The sequence below is a fragment of the Thamnophis elegans genome, chromosome 8 (assembly GCF_009769535.1).
Source record: "Thamnophis elegans isolate rThaEle1 chromosome 8, rThaEle1.pri, whole genome shotgun sequence".
NCBI classification, from domain to species: Eukaryota; Metazoa; Chordata; class Lepidosauria; order Squamata; family Colubridae; genus Thamnophis; species Thamnophis elegans.
Window position 1 is genome coordinate 22,026,291 of NC_045548.1, and position 20,048 is coordinate 22,046,338.

The following is a 20,048-nucleotide window of genomic DNA, read 5'->3' on the forward strand; positions in this document are numbered from 1 at the left end:
TTTCCCCCCATACCTACATAGGCATCACAAAACTGTGAGAATCACGTTCCATCTTTTCAAACTCACGTTTCCTGCAAACAGTTGTAATAAGGCAATGGCATATTTTGCAGATTTTCAGAATAGGAACTGCAGTCTATTTTCAGAATTACCCAGATATTTACAGATATAGATTTTTTTGGACTTAGTAGCCTTTGAAACAAATAGAAGTCACTGTGTTGGATTGTTTTGAGCCAGCAACTTGCATGCAACACTGCAAATGAAAGATGAAACCTTGCATTAATAGTATACAATATATTGTAATACTATTTTAAATGGTAAATGAACTTGTTCCCCATTCCTTCACTAAGCAGAGACTCTGAAGTCTCAACCCAGCAAAACTCAGAAGGCATCTACAGGGTATCATTGGCTCATTGAGGTCACAGTGCAGTTACTTACTCTTAGAGGTTAATTGCCTCTGCAGGTATATGAGATATGAGGGTTGCTATCTATTTGTATATGGCCAAGCATCTTAATTTTACCAAAATGCCATTTGATGCTCACTATTTGTTGTTCAGTGCAGTTCCTTGGACAATTTTCAAATTAAGATAAGCTTCACTGAGTCAAAGAAAAAAAAGTTTAAAAAAAGATGGAGAAATATTTACAGATTTTTCTTAGTCCAGATACTGAGTTTCTCTTTCCTTTTTCCTTTAGTGCATTGTCATAAAAAAGTTCAAAGGCTATGAATACAAATTTTCTGGTCCAGTTCCATACATATCTGCAAGCCGTTTGAAACGAGGCCCCCAGTCACTGAGGTAATCATAATTCTGATCAGAGTTTGAACTGACCGAATCTAAAGAGCTGAGTGACTCAGCCACTGAACCGTTTCCTTCAAATGCATATGTCTGCAGGGAATCATATGGTGGAGCGCAGGGATCCACATCAGCTTCTTTTAACCTTTCCCAAATAAATTCCCGAAAAATAACATTATCAGGGATGCTTTTAAAAGATGGTCTGCTCAAGAACTGGATCTCTGGAGTCACATCCCTCCTGATCTTGGTATCACGAATGACATTGAGGTTCCTCAGGGCAGCCATATCAAATGCTTCGGTATCCTCCTCTCCACCTCCTTCATCATCATATCGGACTATATTTTCCCTGATATCTCTCTCTTCGTCTAAAATAAGAGGCTCTTTTTTCCGTCGCCTCATTGAAACAATCAGCAAGACAAGCACTGCAATGGAAAAAGTAAAGTTTTAAGCAAAGTTGAATCAAGCTAATCCCCAATTCATTACATTCCACATTCAGAGTAAAACTATTTATAAATTATGCAAGATAAAGAGTTTTCTGATGGTTACACAATAAGGTTTGTTTGGGATTCCTTATAGTTCCTTAAAGTGGCTTTAAATGCTTTTAGACATTAAAGAATATATTATTATGTTCATTCTGATTTAATGTCATCATATGTATTGTTTATTTGGTACAGATTGCTAAAACATACGTTTTAAAGCAAATTCAAGTTGAAAATTACAGCCTCTCAGCCATTAACTGTAGAGACCTTTTTCTGAACTCTTAATTGCCCAAACGATAAAAGCATGTTTATAAACTCTCTATGTGCACTCTAACTGTCAGGGTTTGGGAAGTTAACTCTATTATTGAAGTCTATGAGTACAGATTATTGATAAAGTATCTGATCCTTGATTGGAAAATTCAGTGTTGTTAAATAATAGCTGTTATTTAACAACTTTTGTGGTTCATGCATTAAAAGCATTATAACACAGAGCACTTTGCTTTAACATGCAGAATACCTATCATGGATCTGGGGATTTTTTTGCAATAAGAAACATAAAGATTTTGATATTTATTGGTCCAAATCACTTTACTGGATAACAACATTTTTTGACATTTCTAATATTGAAGATAATTTCTTGGTGGCTTTAGAGATAAGATATTCACAGAATTACTGAAAAGACTTAAATACTTAGTCTGTATATACCCATTTAATTATTTGCTGGTGATATTAAGAATCAATAAAAACATAATCCAATCACACCACTCAAATTTAAAATTACACAACACATTTATTTTTAAGGATGGCTTTGCTAAAGATCTAGTTATACCATTATGCAAAATAAAAAAACAAAACATTATATTATACATTTGTATTAATTAAATATTCCAAAACTCAATCGACATATTAAGGAAATCCATGATAATCCAAATTGCAATGGATTCTTTTTAATAATGACCTCTTGTGTTTTCGCAATTATCATTTTCACAATGTAAAATAGTGGCTCTTAATGTACTGTAGGTGCAAAGAATTGAAAAATTGATCTTAACATCTATAATTACTACACTAAATACATTTTTTCCATAAAAGAACATGTCAATGGTTGTTCAGAATGAAAAGAAACCTGGAATAAAATAAAGATGACAGCTGGCACATATTTTCCATATCAATTGGAAAACAAAAAGTTACCGTAGGGGTTAATGGAGGAACTATATAAGACTGATAGGATTCATATCAGCCTTCAAGTTTTATAAAATGAAAAAATAATATATTTATAACATATTTCAAATCCACCCCCCCCCCCTGGATCTGCTAGGCTTTTCTTTCTTTTAAAATTACTTTTGGCTATTCTAAGTTACTAACTATGCCATGTAGCAAGCAGTTAATCTGTTCATTACACCAGTGAAAATGTATTTTCACACTGTGACATGTTCAACAGACTTTATCTGGGGAGTTAAATACCTGCTAATAAGTGCAAAGTATATGAAACTTGGTAGATTTATCTGCTGAGTGGTACAATAAAAAGCAAGATAAAAAGAATGTTTTATGCAGCTTTGCCTTACACAGCTCATGATTGCTTGAAGCCAAACAAAAAAAAGTCCTTTGAAATGTTAAACAATTTAGCATATAAATGGCTTTAGGAGAATATTAATTTCTAATAACTTCAACTGCTCTTGCACAATAATTTTTAACCTCTATCTGAATAAAAGCTGTATGAACAGCCATGCAAAATCCGTGGAAATGTTTGAAAAACTAGCCAATTTTGCTTCCAATGTACTAATTGCTGGATTTGAATGGGAACTATTATAGGACAGAGTTATAAAATTAACAATGATGACATGTTTGAAAAAAAAAGACCAATATCAGCCAACACCAGTTTTAAAATAAAATATAGCTATTTTAGGGTGTGTGTTTTTTTTTTTTTTTAGCAGAAAGGCGACAAAGAATTTGAGGTACTTTAAAGGCTAACAGTTACATTAATCGTCCTTTCTCACCACTATATTCTTGCTAGAGGATTGTGATCATACGTTTAGCTTGTATAAAAATAAACTTGTATGCTTTTATAATACTATGGGATTCTTATTAGTGTTAGGCTAAACAAATAATGAAATTCACAAAGAGGATTGTTCATTACTTTCACCGTACAAAATTCTTCTAGGCTTCAGAACAAAATACTCCAAATTTGTTTTCAGCTAACTTAAAATTATTTGCGACCTGTCTTCACCAAAACAAATATAACCAAGGAAAAGGAAGAAGGAACCCAAGGGATAAATATGTTATAATCTAATGTGTCTCCAGCTTTTATTTACTTGGACTTAAGGGCACAAGAGCTTTCTTGAAAGGATACCCATAGTCCAAGAGGACAGGAAGGAAACCTTATCCCCAAACTTACACCTTTGTTTAAATAAAGGCAAGAGCAGGATAACAGTTATGCAATAAAAGTTGCTTTTTCCAAGTCAGGAACATATCCCATAAGGAGGCCAATTGAATAGGGCTGGGTACTTATTGCTGAGTACTAAGTGTGAAAAATAGTCATAAGTCATTGTTTTTAGTGCTGTTGTAACTTCAAACAGTCACTAAATGAACTGTTGTACATTAAGGATCACCTGTTCTTAATACATTCACAAATATTAAATGCTTAAGAAAGTCATTGAAGCTTCAATTCTAAATGGTAGTCAGTCTAAACTCACTGAAGCATGTTCTGAATGGAAGATTGTTGATGCTATTGAAGTCTAACTGCATAATAGTGTTCCGTATATGATTAGCATATATGCTACCTCCACTGGTTTAATATGAATATGCCAATTTTGTAGATTATTTTAAGTCCTGAAAGAGTAGAAGACTTATCTCTGCTATTGTAACATTGTTTCCTACAAAATACAGCTTTGACTTGCTAGCTAGCTACCCAAAATCATATCTTCATTTTTATTTCTTACATTTTAGTTTAACTTATATAGTGTTTTTTTAATCATTGCAACAAAGCTTTTACTGATTGCTCAATAAAATGCAAGTTCTAGATGTGAATGATTGGTTTATTTTAGATTTATATATGCATGCATTTATTTATTATCGACATATTGTTTTATGCCAATAGAAGAGAATATCTATAGTTCAGTGCTGAACTGTTGAGTTTCTCATGCTCTTTGAACTTGGTTGTTTCCTTATAGATGTTTCATTACCCAACTATTATTTGATTCTCCTAAACTGCTTTGAAAGGAAATATTGTATAAAAAGGTAAACCCTAAATAAAAATTAGATCTAAATTAAATACACGCAACCTAAAAGGTTCATGCAGAACTGCAAAAAGTCACCACACTGTCTTTATTAAAACAAAACAAAATCTAATAAGTTGTTCTTTCAAACTTTGAGGCTGAAAAGGTAAAAACTATGGCACAAAACTAGAGGTAATTTTTTTTAAAATCCTACTCCATAGAAATACAGTCCCTTGTATTGTAATACAATGACCTTTGTTCTCAGAAACCATTAAGTTCAATCCATAGTTACAAAAATGTACTTATTCCTGATCTGAAAAAGAACTTTACATGACCTTCTACAAATCAGGTATCCTATGTGAAATACTTAAGCAGCTCTGGAAAGTAGGTGAACTACACTGCATCATGTTCAAATATAATAAAACTTGGTGGGAAGAAAATATGGAAAAAGAGTTATTGATATGCACAAAAATTATAACTAGAATATTAAGCAGTTATTATAAAAACAAGATTATGACTACAATATTAAGCAGTTATTCTTATGCTTCTTTGATATTAACTGAAAAAAGTATACTGCAAATGCCATATTATTTTCATAAACATTCTTTTTAAAAATTATGTACAGTGTAAATGAAATGACACACATCATAACAATTTTCATATGATTTTGCAAATTACTAAATAAGTTTTAGGTGTTTACTTATGTTTTATTTGACCCCAGGCAAATAATGTAAAATCAGATTTCCATCTTGACTTACAGGTAAAGTTTTCAACTACTCTGTAACATAAGTTTACAGCAAATTTTGAAACCTGGAGTCATTCCACTATGCTGGATTTGCACGGCAGTAACATAAGCAAGAATACTTTGAATGATATCGGAATTGTTTAGAAGTATGGATTTAATCTTTATTCTATATCTAATAAGTTATACTGTATTCAATATAACTTGGAGTTCTCAGCAAAGTTGAATCTGCCTTCAAATCTGCTTTAGTGCCAGTTGCATTTCTAGATTTAATATATCAATTATGAAAAGTGTTTGTGAGCTTTAATAAGGTAAAGGGCCATATGAAGATCTGAGTCTTTTCTTTTATCATTAGTCAGCACAATAATTACAGTGCTCGGTAAAGTACTGTCATCTTAACTTTTACACCTAATATTTTTGGTGAAAACTGTTTTTAAACAGAAAGGAAAACAGGAAGTTAAAAAAACTGAAAGTTAGAAACACTTAGAAAGCTAGCAGAAAAAGCTAGGAAAAGGAGTTTCAATTCTGAAAAGGTTAGCCAAACAAAAGCAAGAGTTATAATGAGATCTGAATTTGGCACACCTGTTGAGAGTTAATTCTACACAGTGAGCAACCAGATCAAAATAAACCTTATCACTGTAAAAAGAAGGGACAAAAAGGAACAAATAAATCTCCCAACAAAGAAAAGGAGCATGTTCTCTATCATTTAGGGTGGAGATAAAAATTAAATGTAAAAAGAATTTATTCCTGTATTTATAAATAAGGCTAGTTCCATAATTAACAGTAAATTCTGGGATATTGTCTTTCGACTTCCTTCAATAAATATTACTTATCCTTGGATTTTCCTATGGGCTTATCTAATTGGTTCCAGCCCACCTACCAGATAAAGCCTGAAAGAGCCTAGCTGTAAATACATGTCATTTACTTAGCATAGTTTTATATTTTATTACATGGGCAATTTTTGACAACCAGGAAGAAATAGCGATCTCCATGAAGAAATGGGCATATCAAAATAATAGTGATGTTACCGTTTTCTCATCAAGTCCTTTCCAGCCTATTTGAATTGCTATGCTTGAGAAAAGAATGTATTTTTAAATATTCTTGTAAATCTATAAGTGGATTTCTTCCATTCCATATATAATTGTTTTGTTTAAGAACTAATTCTAAGCAAGCAGAATTCTATAATGCCCTTTGACATGAGGAGATTTATGGAAATAGATCATACAGATGGTGATTGGAAGTTTCTAGTGTGTGATAGGGCTGTGAAAAGTTTCAGTTCAAAGTTTATTATATAAATGGGAATGATTTCATAAATAGAAAATGCAAAATGTTCTCCAGTAAAATAGGTATTTTAGATTAACTTTGTACAAACTCTATTTGTCCAGAAATATCAAGACCTAAGCAAAGCCATAATTACAAAATAAATAAAACACTGGATAATAACTGAATAAACATACATGACTACAGTTCAGAGCTTACTGTCTACACTTAAGAGATTGTAACCCATTTTAGTGCTTCCTTAATATATTGCTTTACTACCATTTTGCTAATGTAATTTAGTTCTACGTGATCAGTTTTTAAAAAAAGAATAGAGCACACATTTTGAGTCTAAAATTTGTACATTCACATAACTTCCAAATAAACTAATCTGTGATCAGTTTTGTAACAATCATAGATTTTGATGGCTTTGTATGAGATAAAAATAAGACTGCATAAGCACATGTTATATGCAGTGTAAAATGACCTGATAAGAATTCTGGCTTCTTTCAAATTCAGTTCACATTGTTGTGTCTGTCTTTTAAATGTTCAACTGGCTGCAGGATATATGAAAAAATGTTTCCTCCCATTATAGAATTTCCACCCAAGGTCATCAGATATCATTACCATGAAAACTTGTGAAACACTGTTCCATCGATTTAAACACAATAACACCACAGCCTGATTTTTGATAAGCCTAAGATTTCTTGCTATTTATTTTTGTAATTACACATCTTCATTTCTTGTGTTAACTGTTAGTCACTCTAAAAACACACCAAATAAGTTACTTTTTTAAAAAAATCAGACATTACAGGAATTAAATGTTATAAACATCTGAAGAGATATCAGATGCAACCACATCTACTGAGATGAAGAAAATCTGGACCTTTATATAGATGATCTTAAAAACTATTTTAGCCCCTATATTTCTTGCAATAAAAAGGCATTAATTAAGAAGTGAAAATAACAGTATTTTGAAGGAAGATTGTTCCCTTCAGTGAAGAAACCACACAGACATACCTAGCAGTGTCAACACGCAAGCCAGGATTGCTATGAGTGCTCCAGTACTAAGTCCAGCTGGCAAGATGTAGGCCTCTGCATTACACGTTTGGGCAATGCCATCTGCATCGCAGTCACAGACTCGAATTGTGAGTGTATTGGTGCTACTCAAGGAAGGTGAGCCACTGTCTACAATGAATATTGGCAAATAATAAACGGATTGTTCTTGCCTTCGAAAGCCATTTCGTCTCGTAAGTATAGATGCTGTATTGTCTAGATCAAGGAAAAGATAAAAGGGAGACAACATTTTCTTAAAGAAAAACAAATCTTTAGATTTTTTAGATTAATTTTAATAGTATCTTAGTTTGACTATATATGTCTCATAATTTGAAAATACAAAGCTCCCTGGAAGTAAGCATAAAGACTGCAGTGGCCCTTTGTAAATAGTTAATAAAAAGGTTTATTCCTAATCCCTCATTCTCATTTGCTAATTGAACTATGACAAACCTTCCATCGTTTCCTGATGGCAGACATGAAATTCTAAGTATTAATGCAACGGCCTAAGAAAAACAATTGAAAAAGTTAAAAGTTCTTGCTTCAACTATGCTAAGGATAGTGGAAAAGTGTCATTAGATACGTTGTTAAATTCCCAGTAACCCTAGCCAGTTAGTGGTTGGATGCTGAAAGCTGTAATTCAGTAATACCAAGAGAGCCATAATTTCCATCCGTGACTTATGACCATTATAATTGGTCTGAAATACAGTTCCACTCTAACACGTCCAAATAAAACTCCTTGGATTTTGTACTTGGCTCCTAACATCAGATGGAAGTATGTAAGTCATGACATATATTTTGCCACTTGTTGTCTCCTGGCCCCGTTGGAGATCTATGATTCATGTTCCTCTTTTTGGAAATGCGGAGACTGCACATATAAACTGTATAATGCATATAGGAAAAATAGCGAAGAGATGTATCAGTCAAGAAAATTGCATATTCTCCAAAGAGCATCCCAGTGTCCAGTTAAGAGTTCATTATGACACTCTTTAGGATTTTGACAGATGTATTACACAGAATATTTGGAGCAATTGCTATTATGTTCATTCGAGTCATTTTGCATGGCCTCTTCAGGAGTGTTCTCTAGGTGGTTTGATCCAATTCATAAATGCCAGTAATGACAGTATATTGCAATTATACTGTCAAATATAGGTAAACAGAGGCAGAATAAGTAACCATTTTCTTCATTTGCTTCAACTTGTCTTTGTGATAATGGAATTGATCTTCTTCAGGCAGATCCCTACATTTTGCATGAATTATTCTTGGCTGTCCACTTACAGTAGGTGCCAGATCCAAGACACTGAAGTTAGAGCTCTTACACAGAACTACTGTATTTTTTGGAGTATAAGATGCACCTTTTTCCCTCAAAAAAGAGGGTGAAAATCTGGGTGCATCTTATACACTGAATACAGCATGTTTTTGTCTCCTGAAACTCCGCCCCTTCACCAAAATGGCTCTGCATAGCTTGTAGGAGGCTTTCAAGAGCTCCTGGGGGCTGGGGAGGGCAAAAATGGGCCTTTTTTTACTCAATTTGCTCAACTCAGTCCCCAGGAACACTCTGTAAGCTTCCTAATGCCTTTTTTGATTTAAAAAACAGACCTGTTTTTGTGAAAAACAGGCATTTTTTGCTCATTTTTGCCCACCCCCAGGAACACTCTACAATCCTCCTAAGGGGTATTCATGCCCTTTTTTTTGAAAAACAGGCCCTTTTGGGGAGGTTGCAGAGTGCAAAAACTTTTTTTAAAAAGAATTGCCTCTTCAAATCCTTGATGTGTTTTATACTCCGAAAAATTCGGTAATTTTAAAAAGTAACTTTCAGGCAGGAGGCCCAGAAGCACCCAGTCCCGACAAATGTAGGCAAAGTAAAAAGAGCTTTAACAAAGCTGCCAGCCCTTGGCACCATTAACATTAAAAAGAATCAGACAGCTTTTGTTTACTGTGGAAACCAGATTCTTTCACCTATGAAGCCTGATTTTGAAGGGAAAGTTGCCCATTGATAAGAAAAGCATTGCCTATTGTTGGCAAGTTGCCCGTGGTTAACAAAGCAGTATGTAATAGCTTCCTTTTTTCTTTACTTCAGCAGTGTTATGTTGTCCCCACTATTCTGGGTTTTGGTGGCAGAGATCTCCCTTAACAGTTTTGGCAGAAATGTTATATTTGTTTAATATGGGAGAATATACCCAGTAGTGTAAGAAGCAAGAGTAAGCAAAAGGACTAAGTAGTAATCACAACTGCAATGCTAAATTGGCAATGAAATAATAATAATAGTAGCCTCAACCACCTCCCTATTGTTCTCTAGTGATTATCCAATTGATCCCTTTTCTCTAAAAATACATGAGGGATTGGCTTTCATTATGATCCCCTTCTCAAATGATCTCCAAAATGGGTTGCTACTAATTTAAATAATACTTCTGAGTCTTTGCTTAAGGAGAAGGCTTGCAGGCAGAAATATTATGCAAAGACAACTGAGGCTGAAAAAAATGGTTTTATATGTGTGTGTATGTATGTATGTATGTATGTATGTATGTGTATATATATATATATATATATATATATATATATATATATATATATATATATATATATATATATATATATATATATATATATATATATATATATATATATATATATATATATATAAAATTAGTTGATCCCAAGGTTTTTTTTCCCCTGACTGCTCTTAGACCTTACAATTGTAATCAAGTCATAACATAAGATCAAAGAAATTTTGGCTTTCTTATTAGCATCCCCCACCCATGGAAAAAAAATTAACTGAAAGCAAGACACATTTACTGTAATCATATCCTTATGTGGCTTGGACTAAAAATAAACTCTTATTCCCTCTTTAGAATAATCAAGTGAAAATCACTTGATCTTGCCTGCTGGCATAAGGCAGCATGCACAGAACACAATCAACCAACCAACCAAAACCTTAACTATGTTGTAAAACAAATTTATTTATAAGTCCATCTTCTTTTCTCCATATTGTGGGCAAGTTAAAAGCTGCCAATGAAGAAAATGCAGATTGGATTTTGGACAGTAGTGCCAACACCTTTTTTTAAGGTAAGGTCCAGTAGTGTTGAGAAGTTTGTCTCTTCAAGAAATCTGGCTTAGATCCACAGTGATGGACTATTGTCCTATATCCAAAGTTCCTTCTTGGTTAGGTTAGGGTAAAGTGGTAGACAAGCAAATGCAAAGATTCTGGAAGAAAGGGATTATGTGATAGGCAGTAGGAATGTAAGCCAGGAATGAGTCAGAAACTCCCTAAATTGCCCTCCCTGTTGTCCTGTAATTGGCTGTGTATGATGGAAAAGCAATCATTATTACCCTGCTAGAAATTTTTCAACTTTCAGTTCTGTGAATAACAGCATATTTCTGACTGTCAGTGAGATTTAGAATTGGGAAGGACTATTGGCCATGATTCCACCCATTTCCTGAGGAGGAAAGGTCAATATGAGTTTCCCAGGGCTTATTTCTCTTCCTCATCTATATGGATGAGATAATCTGTTGTGATGGAGTGAGGTATCATCAATATATTGCAATATATGCTGATGAGTCAGATTTATACAGCATCAGATTCAATCGAAGCAAGAAAGAATGGTTGTTGGTTCAGAATCTACTTTGGCTGTTCTTGGAAGTTTCACTCCCCTGAAAGTGCTGGCTTACAGTCCAAAAGATCCTCCTGGACTCCAGATTTATGCTGGCAAAGCTGTGGATACTATGTCCAGGAGAGCTTCTGCCAAGTAGTTGTGGTGTTATCTAGAAAAATACAGACTGATGATGATCACTTATGCTCTTGCTACTTGTATTTGTACTACTGCAATTTACTCAACAAGGAGCAGCCCTAGAAAACCACAAAGAAACTTTAGCTAGTGCCAAATACAGCCATCCTCGGGCTTAATAATATTGTGAAAACCTTGGTGTTATGTTTTGTTTCAAAGATTCAGTTCAAGGTACTGGACATTGTCAATAAAATACTATATAAAACCATACTTGCTATTCATGGTTCATGTTTGAAATGTGAAATGGCTTTTTAAATAAAATATGCATATCAGCACATAATCAATATTTAATAAGCTCGAGAAAACATTGTTGTCACAAATCTGAGTATATTCAAATTAAAATGTAAAAAATCAATCTATGTAGTCAGAAGAACATCTATCAGAAGATGATTCATTAATGTGAAAATATATCTCAAAAATTAAAATGAGTGCAAATGAATTAGAAATGCAAATTTTGAGTATTCATTTGTCCTTCACACAAAAATTACATTGCTATCTATTTAAAGAACTGCATTTGGAATCTAATAATAAAATAGCACCTGATTTATATTTGAAAACTACTCTTTAAAATGATACATAAATCAAATAAATATTATACTGAACTGATTTTCAATCTTCAGGATCAGGGCTAAGCAGATACAAGAACAATTAATTTTGATAATGGAACATATCTAAGCTCTTCAAATGAGGTCATAGCAAAGATTTCAGTTTAGATACAAAAATGGGTAATGAATTTAATACAGGCAGATAATGTTTTTTTTTTTTTGTAAAAAAATCTGCCAGTTTTAATGTTTTAAAACTAAAATATATCTTATTTCTGGAAGACTTTGTATTATATATTAAATTATAGTAGGCATTTATTTTTTAACTATAATCCTCAGGTGATGGATTGTAAAACTACACGTTAGGATATTTTCTAAAAATAAACACAGTCTTCTACCAACAAATAAATAGCACATATGGAATATATACATCCTTGCTCTTATACAGTGCAATGTGTTGAGTAGAAGATTTTAGTGTTGGGCTGAACATAATCCTAAAACCAGATCCAAAGCAATGTCTAAAATGCCACATTGGTGATATGTTTTCCTTCTATTTTAAGGGAAGGATGGGGACATATCCAAAGGCCATAGCTGACCCTTAAACAAGTTCTTCTTTTCAGAAAATGTTGAGTGTGGCTTCTCATCCCCCAAAACATGTCCATCTTTAAGACAGAAAATGAACAGGTTTTCTAGTTTGAAGCACAACTCCAGTTATCTGAAGCATCAAAACAGTGATATGGAGTGCCTAATAACAATAGAAGAATTGACAGGGAAAGTTCAATAAGAGAGATTAAAAGGACAGCGTGACAGCATAGTACAATAGAACAAAAAAGATATACAGTATAAGCAAAAGGGGAAAAGAACACCTGCATTCTTGATAGGGTGATAAACCTTAGTCTACTAAACTTGGAACATCAATAATCCTGGAATCAACTGTAAACTACAAGGATTTTTCTCCTTCCAAACATCATTTACAGGCCAAGAACCAATATGTTTCTAGAGAATGAGTTAATCACATTCTTTTACCGATAGCTGCCTCATGGCTGAGACAAAATGTTTCCTCCAGGATTTTTCTTCAGTATCCAATATTAAAAATGAATAAAACAATAAAACAATATTAAAACTTTGCAAAACAATACTAATCTGTACCCATCAGGAATATAGGATTATTTTCAGGAGACTGAAATGACATTAATAGCCATAAATGTGGGGTTTTTAGCTCTTGCCTCCTATATATGATCGATGTGACACATATATTGCAAGAAATACGTGAGAAACTATCTTGTTACAAGTTTTTAAAAGTTTATTTCTTTTTATTTCTGGAGCCTGTAAATGAATTTGGTTAGTGATTAAGGCACCTGGCTAGAAACCAGGAGACTATGAGTTCTAATCCTGCCACAGGCACAGAAACCAGGTAGGTGATTTTGGGTTAGTCAATGTATCTCAACCTGACTTAACTCATCGGGGTGTTGTTGTGGGGGACATAGGAGGAGGAAGGAGTATTAGGCATGTTCATTGCCTTGAATTATTTGCAGGATAAAAAATAAAAAAATCTACATCTAAATCTGAAGCCCAGTAATGTTAATGCTCTGAAGTATAATTTTATTTAGAAAAAAGAAAAGAAAAGAAAAAAGTGAAAATAATTAGTTTAACAAAGGATTTGAAGCCCATCTGTTTGGCTCAAAGAGTGAAATGATTTAACTAACACCTTTTTTTTCCCTTGACAGATGATCTATAGATAAGAAATTTCTATGAGGTCTGATTGCTTTTAATTAATGTTTTTCCTGACAAATAAGTTGTCTAGATGACAGTCAGTCACTGAAGAAATTAGAGTGGTAATGTGTTTGTTCTGAAATGTCCTTAGGCTAGAACTGTGATTGATATCTTACCTTTGTTGTCTTGTAATGTGAAGTTGTGGTTGTTTGTTGCATCTCCTACCAAACTGAAGGAAAACTGATGACCATTAGGCGGCTCATCTCTGTCAATGGCACTGATTCTTTGAATGATCTAAGGAGGGAAAAATATCATCTTCATATCAGATCTCAGTTTGTTTTCATTACAATGTAATTATTTTGTATTAAGAATACACAATTACTCATAGGGAAAATTTAAATATTAATATGACCTCAAATCTATTTTTTGTTAAAAGAATGTATATTGAAGTATTTTAACACCTCTCCTTGCTAGAAAATAACATGATAGCAATAAGACTTATATACTGCTTCCCAGTGCATTACAGCCCTCTCTAAACTGTTTACAGAGTCAGCATATTGACCCCAACAATCTGGGTCTTCATTTTACCCACCTCAGAAGGATGGAAGGCTGAGTCAACCTTGAGCCTGGTGAGATTTGATCTGCCAAATTGCAACCAGCCAGCAGTCAGCAGAAGTAGCCTGCAGTACTGCACTCTAACCACTGCCCCAGTCAATCTCTTAATCTCTAAAACATAATATATCAGTAAAATAAATTTCACTTCCTCAGGCAGAATTTATTTCTTGAAATTGGCTCCAAGTGGTGGATCTTTTACAAAAAAATTTTTTTGAACAAAAGACAACAAAAACATTTTGAAAGGGTTTTTAGAAAGAGGCAATTTCCTCTTATATATAAATTATTGGACAATGATATTGTAATTTATTAATATAATAATAAATTTATAAATTTAATTTCATATGAATTGAACAGAAATTATAAGGCCATTTCGATTCATACTATATCACACATTTTAATCTTGTTATTCTAATGTGTAATCTGGACCCATTTAATGCTTTTGAGGGAAAGTATTTTCCTGAAAATACTTCAAAATCAAATTCACACTGTTTTGGGCAATGTTATCATTTCAAAGCCTCAGAGAGTAGATTAAATTATTATTTTTAAAAGAAACAAATAGGGGAAATGATAACTTTGATGGGTTCAGTGATTTTAATGAATTTTAAGAGGAAAAAAAATACTGTCGGCCAACAAAATCTTTTCTAAGGAAGCTGCAAATACTCCATCAAATTGAAAGCTTAAGTTTTTGCCTAAAGGACTTTACACAAACTCAAATGTTTGAACTCTGTTATCCTGACACTTACTTATTTTCCCAAGACGTAATAACAGAGCTGATTCAAATGTATGTTGCAGACTTGCTTTTCCGCATGACAGGAGGACACCTTGAGACTCATATATAGTCCTTAAAAGCATTGGTAGAACCCGAGTGCCCCTCCAAAAACTCCATGCAAAGTGTATTTTTAAGTAATAAAAAAACTAAAAGTACATTATAAATAATAATAACTGCAGTAATTAATTTAGTTCACTTAAAGATCAGTTAAGACCTGAAAACATCAATCTTAAATGGAAAGATGTGGAGACTACTGATAAAAAATCGTGGAGTATGCTCGTAGCCCCTTGTAAATGTTGCTATTTGTCCTGACTCTACGTAATTCTTCCTCTTAGTCATCTTTTCTCTAGGACACCACTCCAGCACATCACTCATCCTGGCCAGGGATTTCCAGAGTTAGAGTCCATGCATCTTAAAGTTGCTGAAGCTGAGAAACACTGCTGTAGAGCAGCCATTCTTTATTATCCTGGAGTATCCCTTTAAATACTTTTCAAGTCTCATGGAAGTCTACTAAAAATTGCATACATTCACAATACAATTCATCTCTAGCCTATACAATCCATATTTCATAAGGTTTCCCACAGCAAAGCAGCATGTGCACAGCTATGTTCCCACAAGTCAAAATTCCCAATGTTGCAAGGACTAGCTTGCATGGCACAGGAAACTCAAAAACTTATTTTTCCCCAATTCTGATCTTGTATGTATGCAGAAAAGATGAGGATTCAATGGTGTCTTATGATACAACAGTGATACAGATGATATGACAGTGGTAGGACTAATCTCGGGGGGGGGGGGGATCAGTCTGCCTATCAAGATGAGGTGGACCAGTTGCTTTTGTGGTATGGAGACAATAACTTGGTCCTTAACACCAATAAGACCAAGGAGCTTATAGTGGACTATAGAAGGAATAGATCAGACATCCAGCCCTTGGTTATCAATGGAGATCAAGTGGAGAAAGGGGCTAGTTTTAAGTTTTTGGATGTTATCATAAAAGAAGATCTGACCTGGGACTCTCACATTGTAGCACTGGTCAAAAAGGCCCAACAGAGATTAGATTATCTGAGACTTCTCAACAAACAGCAACTGAATGAAAAACTGCTGGTGACCTTCTACCGCTGCACCATAGAGAGTATTTCAACTTACTGCATCTGTGTATGGTTTGCACAGTGGCAGATAGGACAGCACTATAGAATCATTGGTTGCCCTCTCCCTGCTTTGGAAGAGTTTTATAGCTCCCACTATAAAGAAAGTTCAAAACATTCTTAAAGATCCATCTCATCCTGGGCACCATTTTTTTTGAACTATTACCATCTGGCAGAGGTCCAAGACAATAAAAACAAGGACAAATAGGCTGAAAAACAGCTTCTATACCATAGCAGTAACTATATTGAATTCAACTGCATAGTGCAATATTAATGCAATATCAAGGGTTTTCAATAAAATTGTAAAGAATGTGAAGTTTTTATTTTATTTTTTATGTATAATGTACACTGAAGATGGCATTTAATTTCATTGTAGGAGGTGCAATGACAATAAAGTAAAGTAAAGTAAAGTAAACTTACATGGCTGCTCATCTCATATTACTGAGTGATTTACAGTAATAACAGAATAACAGTGTTGGAAGTGACCTTGGAGGTCTTCTTGTCCAACCCCTGCTCAGGCAGGAAACCCTATACCATTTCAGACAAATAGATGTCCAACCTCTTCTTAAAAACTTCCAGTGTTGGAACATTCACAACTTCTGGAGGCAAGTTGTTCCACTGATTAATTGTTCTAAATTGTTTATAAATTTCTCTTTAGTTCTAGGTTGTTTCTCTCCTTGATTAGTTTCCATCTGTTGCTTTTTGTCATGCCTTCAGGTGCTCTGGAGAACAGGTTGACCTTCTCTCTTTATGGCAATGCCTTGGAACACTGCTATCATGTCATCCCTAGTCTTCATTTTCATTAAACTAGACATATCCAATTCAAGCAATTGATCTTTATATGTTTTAGTCTCCAGTTTCCTAATCATCTTTGTTGCTCTTCTCTTTTTACAGTCTCAACATCTTTTTTATATTGTGGTGATTCTATCCCTCTGTTAATAAGCCTAGGACTGCATTGGCTTTTCATAAACTTTAAATATAATTCAGGCTCCTACTCCTCCCAAAAAATCCTGTGGAATTCCTAGAAGCTTCTCATAAGATCCTAATGTTCTCCAGGGCACTTGGTCTAGCAATTTTGATGTGTTCTTTAACTTCCCAGGAAGTGTTGTATGAACTGGAAACATTGTATAAAATAGAAACCAGAAATGTTGTATTCCTATAAGGATATCTCTAAAAGAATGGAAATGGGTTATTTTCATTGGTTAAGAAGTCTAGATGATGTTCAAAGCTGTGTGTAGTGTAGATTCACCTGTGCATTTCTATAGTGGGATCTTGGATGATAAAGGTTTCAGACCTAATTAATGCTTATTTAGCTTCAAATCAACATGTCAGTTTTACTGCAATGAATTGATTATGTTTTAACTCGCTGTAAATCAAATCACTGTTTTGCAGAAAATACCATCAAGCTGTTTTGAATATAAATCCACACCTGGCCAGGTTCTGAATTTTCACAGACTGTTGTTTCATAATCCATAGCAAACTCAGGTGCATTGTCGTTAATATCCAGGATAGTGATGGCCACATATCCCCTCCCAATTTGTGAAGGGTTTTCTGATAAAAAGAACAGAAAGAAATTATTATTTTTTCAGTCATCACCAGCAGAATCTAATGAAGCTACTCTCTTTAACTAAGATGTAGGTATTGACATAGTAGTTACACACAGTAAATTCCAATTTGCAGTAGCAAAGTCGACTAATGAACCTCTATTATCCATAATATAAGTCAAATATAATTCTAGAGTTCCAAAGGTTTACATGATCAATCAAATCTGCAGTGTCCTTTTAATGCCATTTAATAACCAATCTATTTCTTGTCTCTGAATCCATAAAAATGATTACTGCAGTTTGCGTAAAAAAAACCCATCTGTTTCTAAAACAACGGACACATATTTTATCCTATGATACACAGAAGTACTTTAATATACATAGAATTATCATGGAATAGAATAAATATTAACTCTTTGTATGTCACAGTTTATAACTAGAAGCTTCTATTGACATGGGTTTTAGAAAAAAAGATTCAAACTTGATTAGCTAATACAGTGAAAATCAACACTTTATAAAACTTCCATTTTTAAAAAAATTGGCAACTTACGGCTTTCCATTGCTAAAACTGTAATATTATGAACAGCATTTGTCTCTCTGTCCAATGTCTTTGCTGTGGTAATAACCCCAGTGTTGGCATCAATATTGAAATATCTTTCTAAGTCTGTATTTCGATCTATTGAATACCTGGATGAAAGATGAAAGCAAATTTTTGATGTATATATAATTGCACATTGTTAAAAATGTTTCATTGATTTCACATTATGGTGAAAGAGTTTTTATTATTTTCCCTCTTCATCTAAATTATTTTTTGAATATGATGTTTTATTGTCTTCCTAAACTAAGGTAATACATTATACTGTGTTATCTGCTTCTGTAAAATGCACTGTGTTAGTTTAATCCCTATATTTCATAATAGTTTTGTTAAGGGAGGTCACAGGTATATTCTTGCCTTTTCTGTTATTTAATTCCTGGATACAGCAAGGGTTTTTGGGGATGGGTAAGAAGGGATACTCTACATGTGAATATAACTATGACATAAAATAGATCTGGAAATCAGCCATTTGTATTTAACCTATTCCATTTCCATCAGAGCTTGCACAGTGAGATGTAATGGGTTTTAAAAAAAACATTTTGGAGGCAGAAAAAGTACGGATAAGGAAATCAGAGAGCAGATCAGGCATTATATATCATCACATTTGCTCCTGGAGTTTGTCATCATACAAACTCAGGCTCTTATCACTGAACACCTTTGGCTTAAACACACTCTCTTTCTTCCTCCAAATTCTTTTGGAAGAAAATTTCAAAGCAAAAATAAACAGCAAAGAATACAGAGAGATTATCCAATGCTCACAGGTTTGGTTACCCTCATTGTAAACAGCCACGTCCTTTGAGATTCATTACAAATGATTCCAAACTTGGGTATGTTGACAGGATAATAGGATAACTCTAAATCATATTCCTGCCATCACAATAAAAGTATAAAATCAGAGTTCTCACACACTGGTAGTATGAATCATTCTACATAAAGCTTTTTGGTGTGCAGGGCAGCACTTCAAGAATGACAAAGAGCTTGTGGCATGATTTAAACAGTAGTGGAGAAAATGGCTTAACTAGAATTTTACATAGAATCCATAATTTGATTTAAGTTCATCGGGAAAGTGAGCGAGTGAAAGAAAGGAGTAATTTAGGATGGCAACAACATTGTAATTGATTAAAACAAATGAGTAGAGAGAGAGATGTGCCTCTTTCATATAAGTTCCAGAACTTTACTAATTTTAATGAAGTCATCATTTCAGAATTTTCACCTCTTTTGGCTATGCAACAATGGGAGATATAAATGGCAGAGAAATGTAAACCTTTCATCAGCTAGTTCAACAGTCCTGACAGAAATATGGAATATTGTAAAACCATGGTTTAAAAAAGAATATGCTTCTATTTACATACAAACTTTTCACATTCTGCCAAAATTATTCCCAATCAAATAAAATGATATAGGTCAAAAGAAATAATTCAATTCAGTGTTGACCAAAAGGATGGACATTTCAGAGTTAGGAGATGAAATTGGTTGCAGGTAGCAGCCATCCAGTTGATGTTTTATATGGAAATCTATGTACATCGATGGCTCAGTCATAAATATAATTTGAAGATTCAAGAAAGTGATCTTTTTTATGTGAAACAATAAATATTGATCTTGCTGGACTTAAAAAAGAGAGATTGGAATGTAGAGCGAGATACTTTACAAACTGGCTAGCATAGCTAACACTAAACCCTTGTCATATTTTTTTTCTTAAATTATTGCAGTTTTAAAAAAGAACATTTCAGAAAAGTAACAGGGACAGCTGGATTCTTACAATGTATTAAAAATTTGCAAAAAGTTATACAATCTTCCTATTTTGCAACCTCT

The 20,048-nt window shown here is 33.6% G+C and overlaps 1 protein-coding gene across 1 annotated transcript in view; it reads right to left on the reverse strand.

The window, feature by feature from the left end:
* The window catches only part of LOC116511972 (cadherin-7), a 109,524-nt gene continuing 89,476 nt past the window's right edge, over positions 1-20,048 (reverse strand). The window contains exons 7-11 of the mRNA XM_032222233.1: positions 18,192-18,328; positions 17,527-17,648; positions 13,748-13,865; positions 7,499-7,750; positions 1-1,210 (exon numbers count right to left, since the gene is read on the reverse strand). Of these exons, the coding sequence (XP_032078124.1) occupies positions 717-1,210; positions 7,499-7,750; positions 13,748-13,865; positions 17,527-17,648; positions 18,192-18,328 (1,123 nt within the window). The 3' untranslated portion in view covers positions 1-716. The remainder of the gene's footprint in view (positions 1,211-7,498; positions 7,751-13,747; positions 13,866-17,526; positions 17,649-18,191; positions 18,329-20,048) is intronic.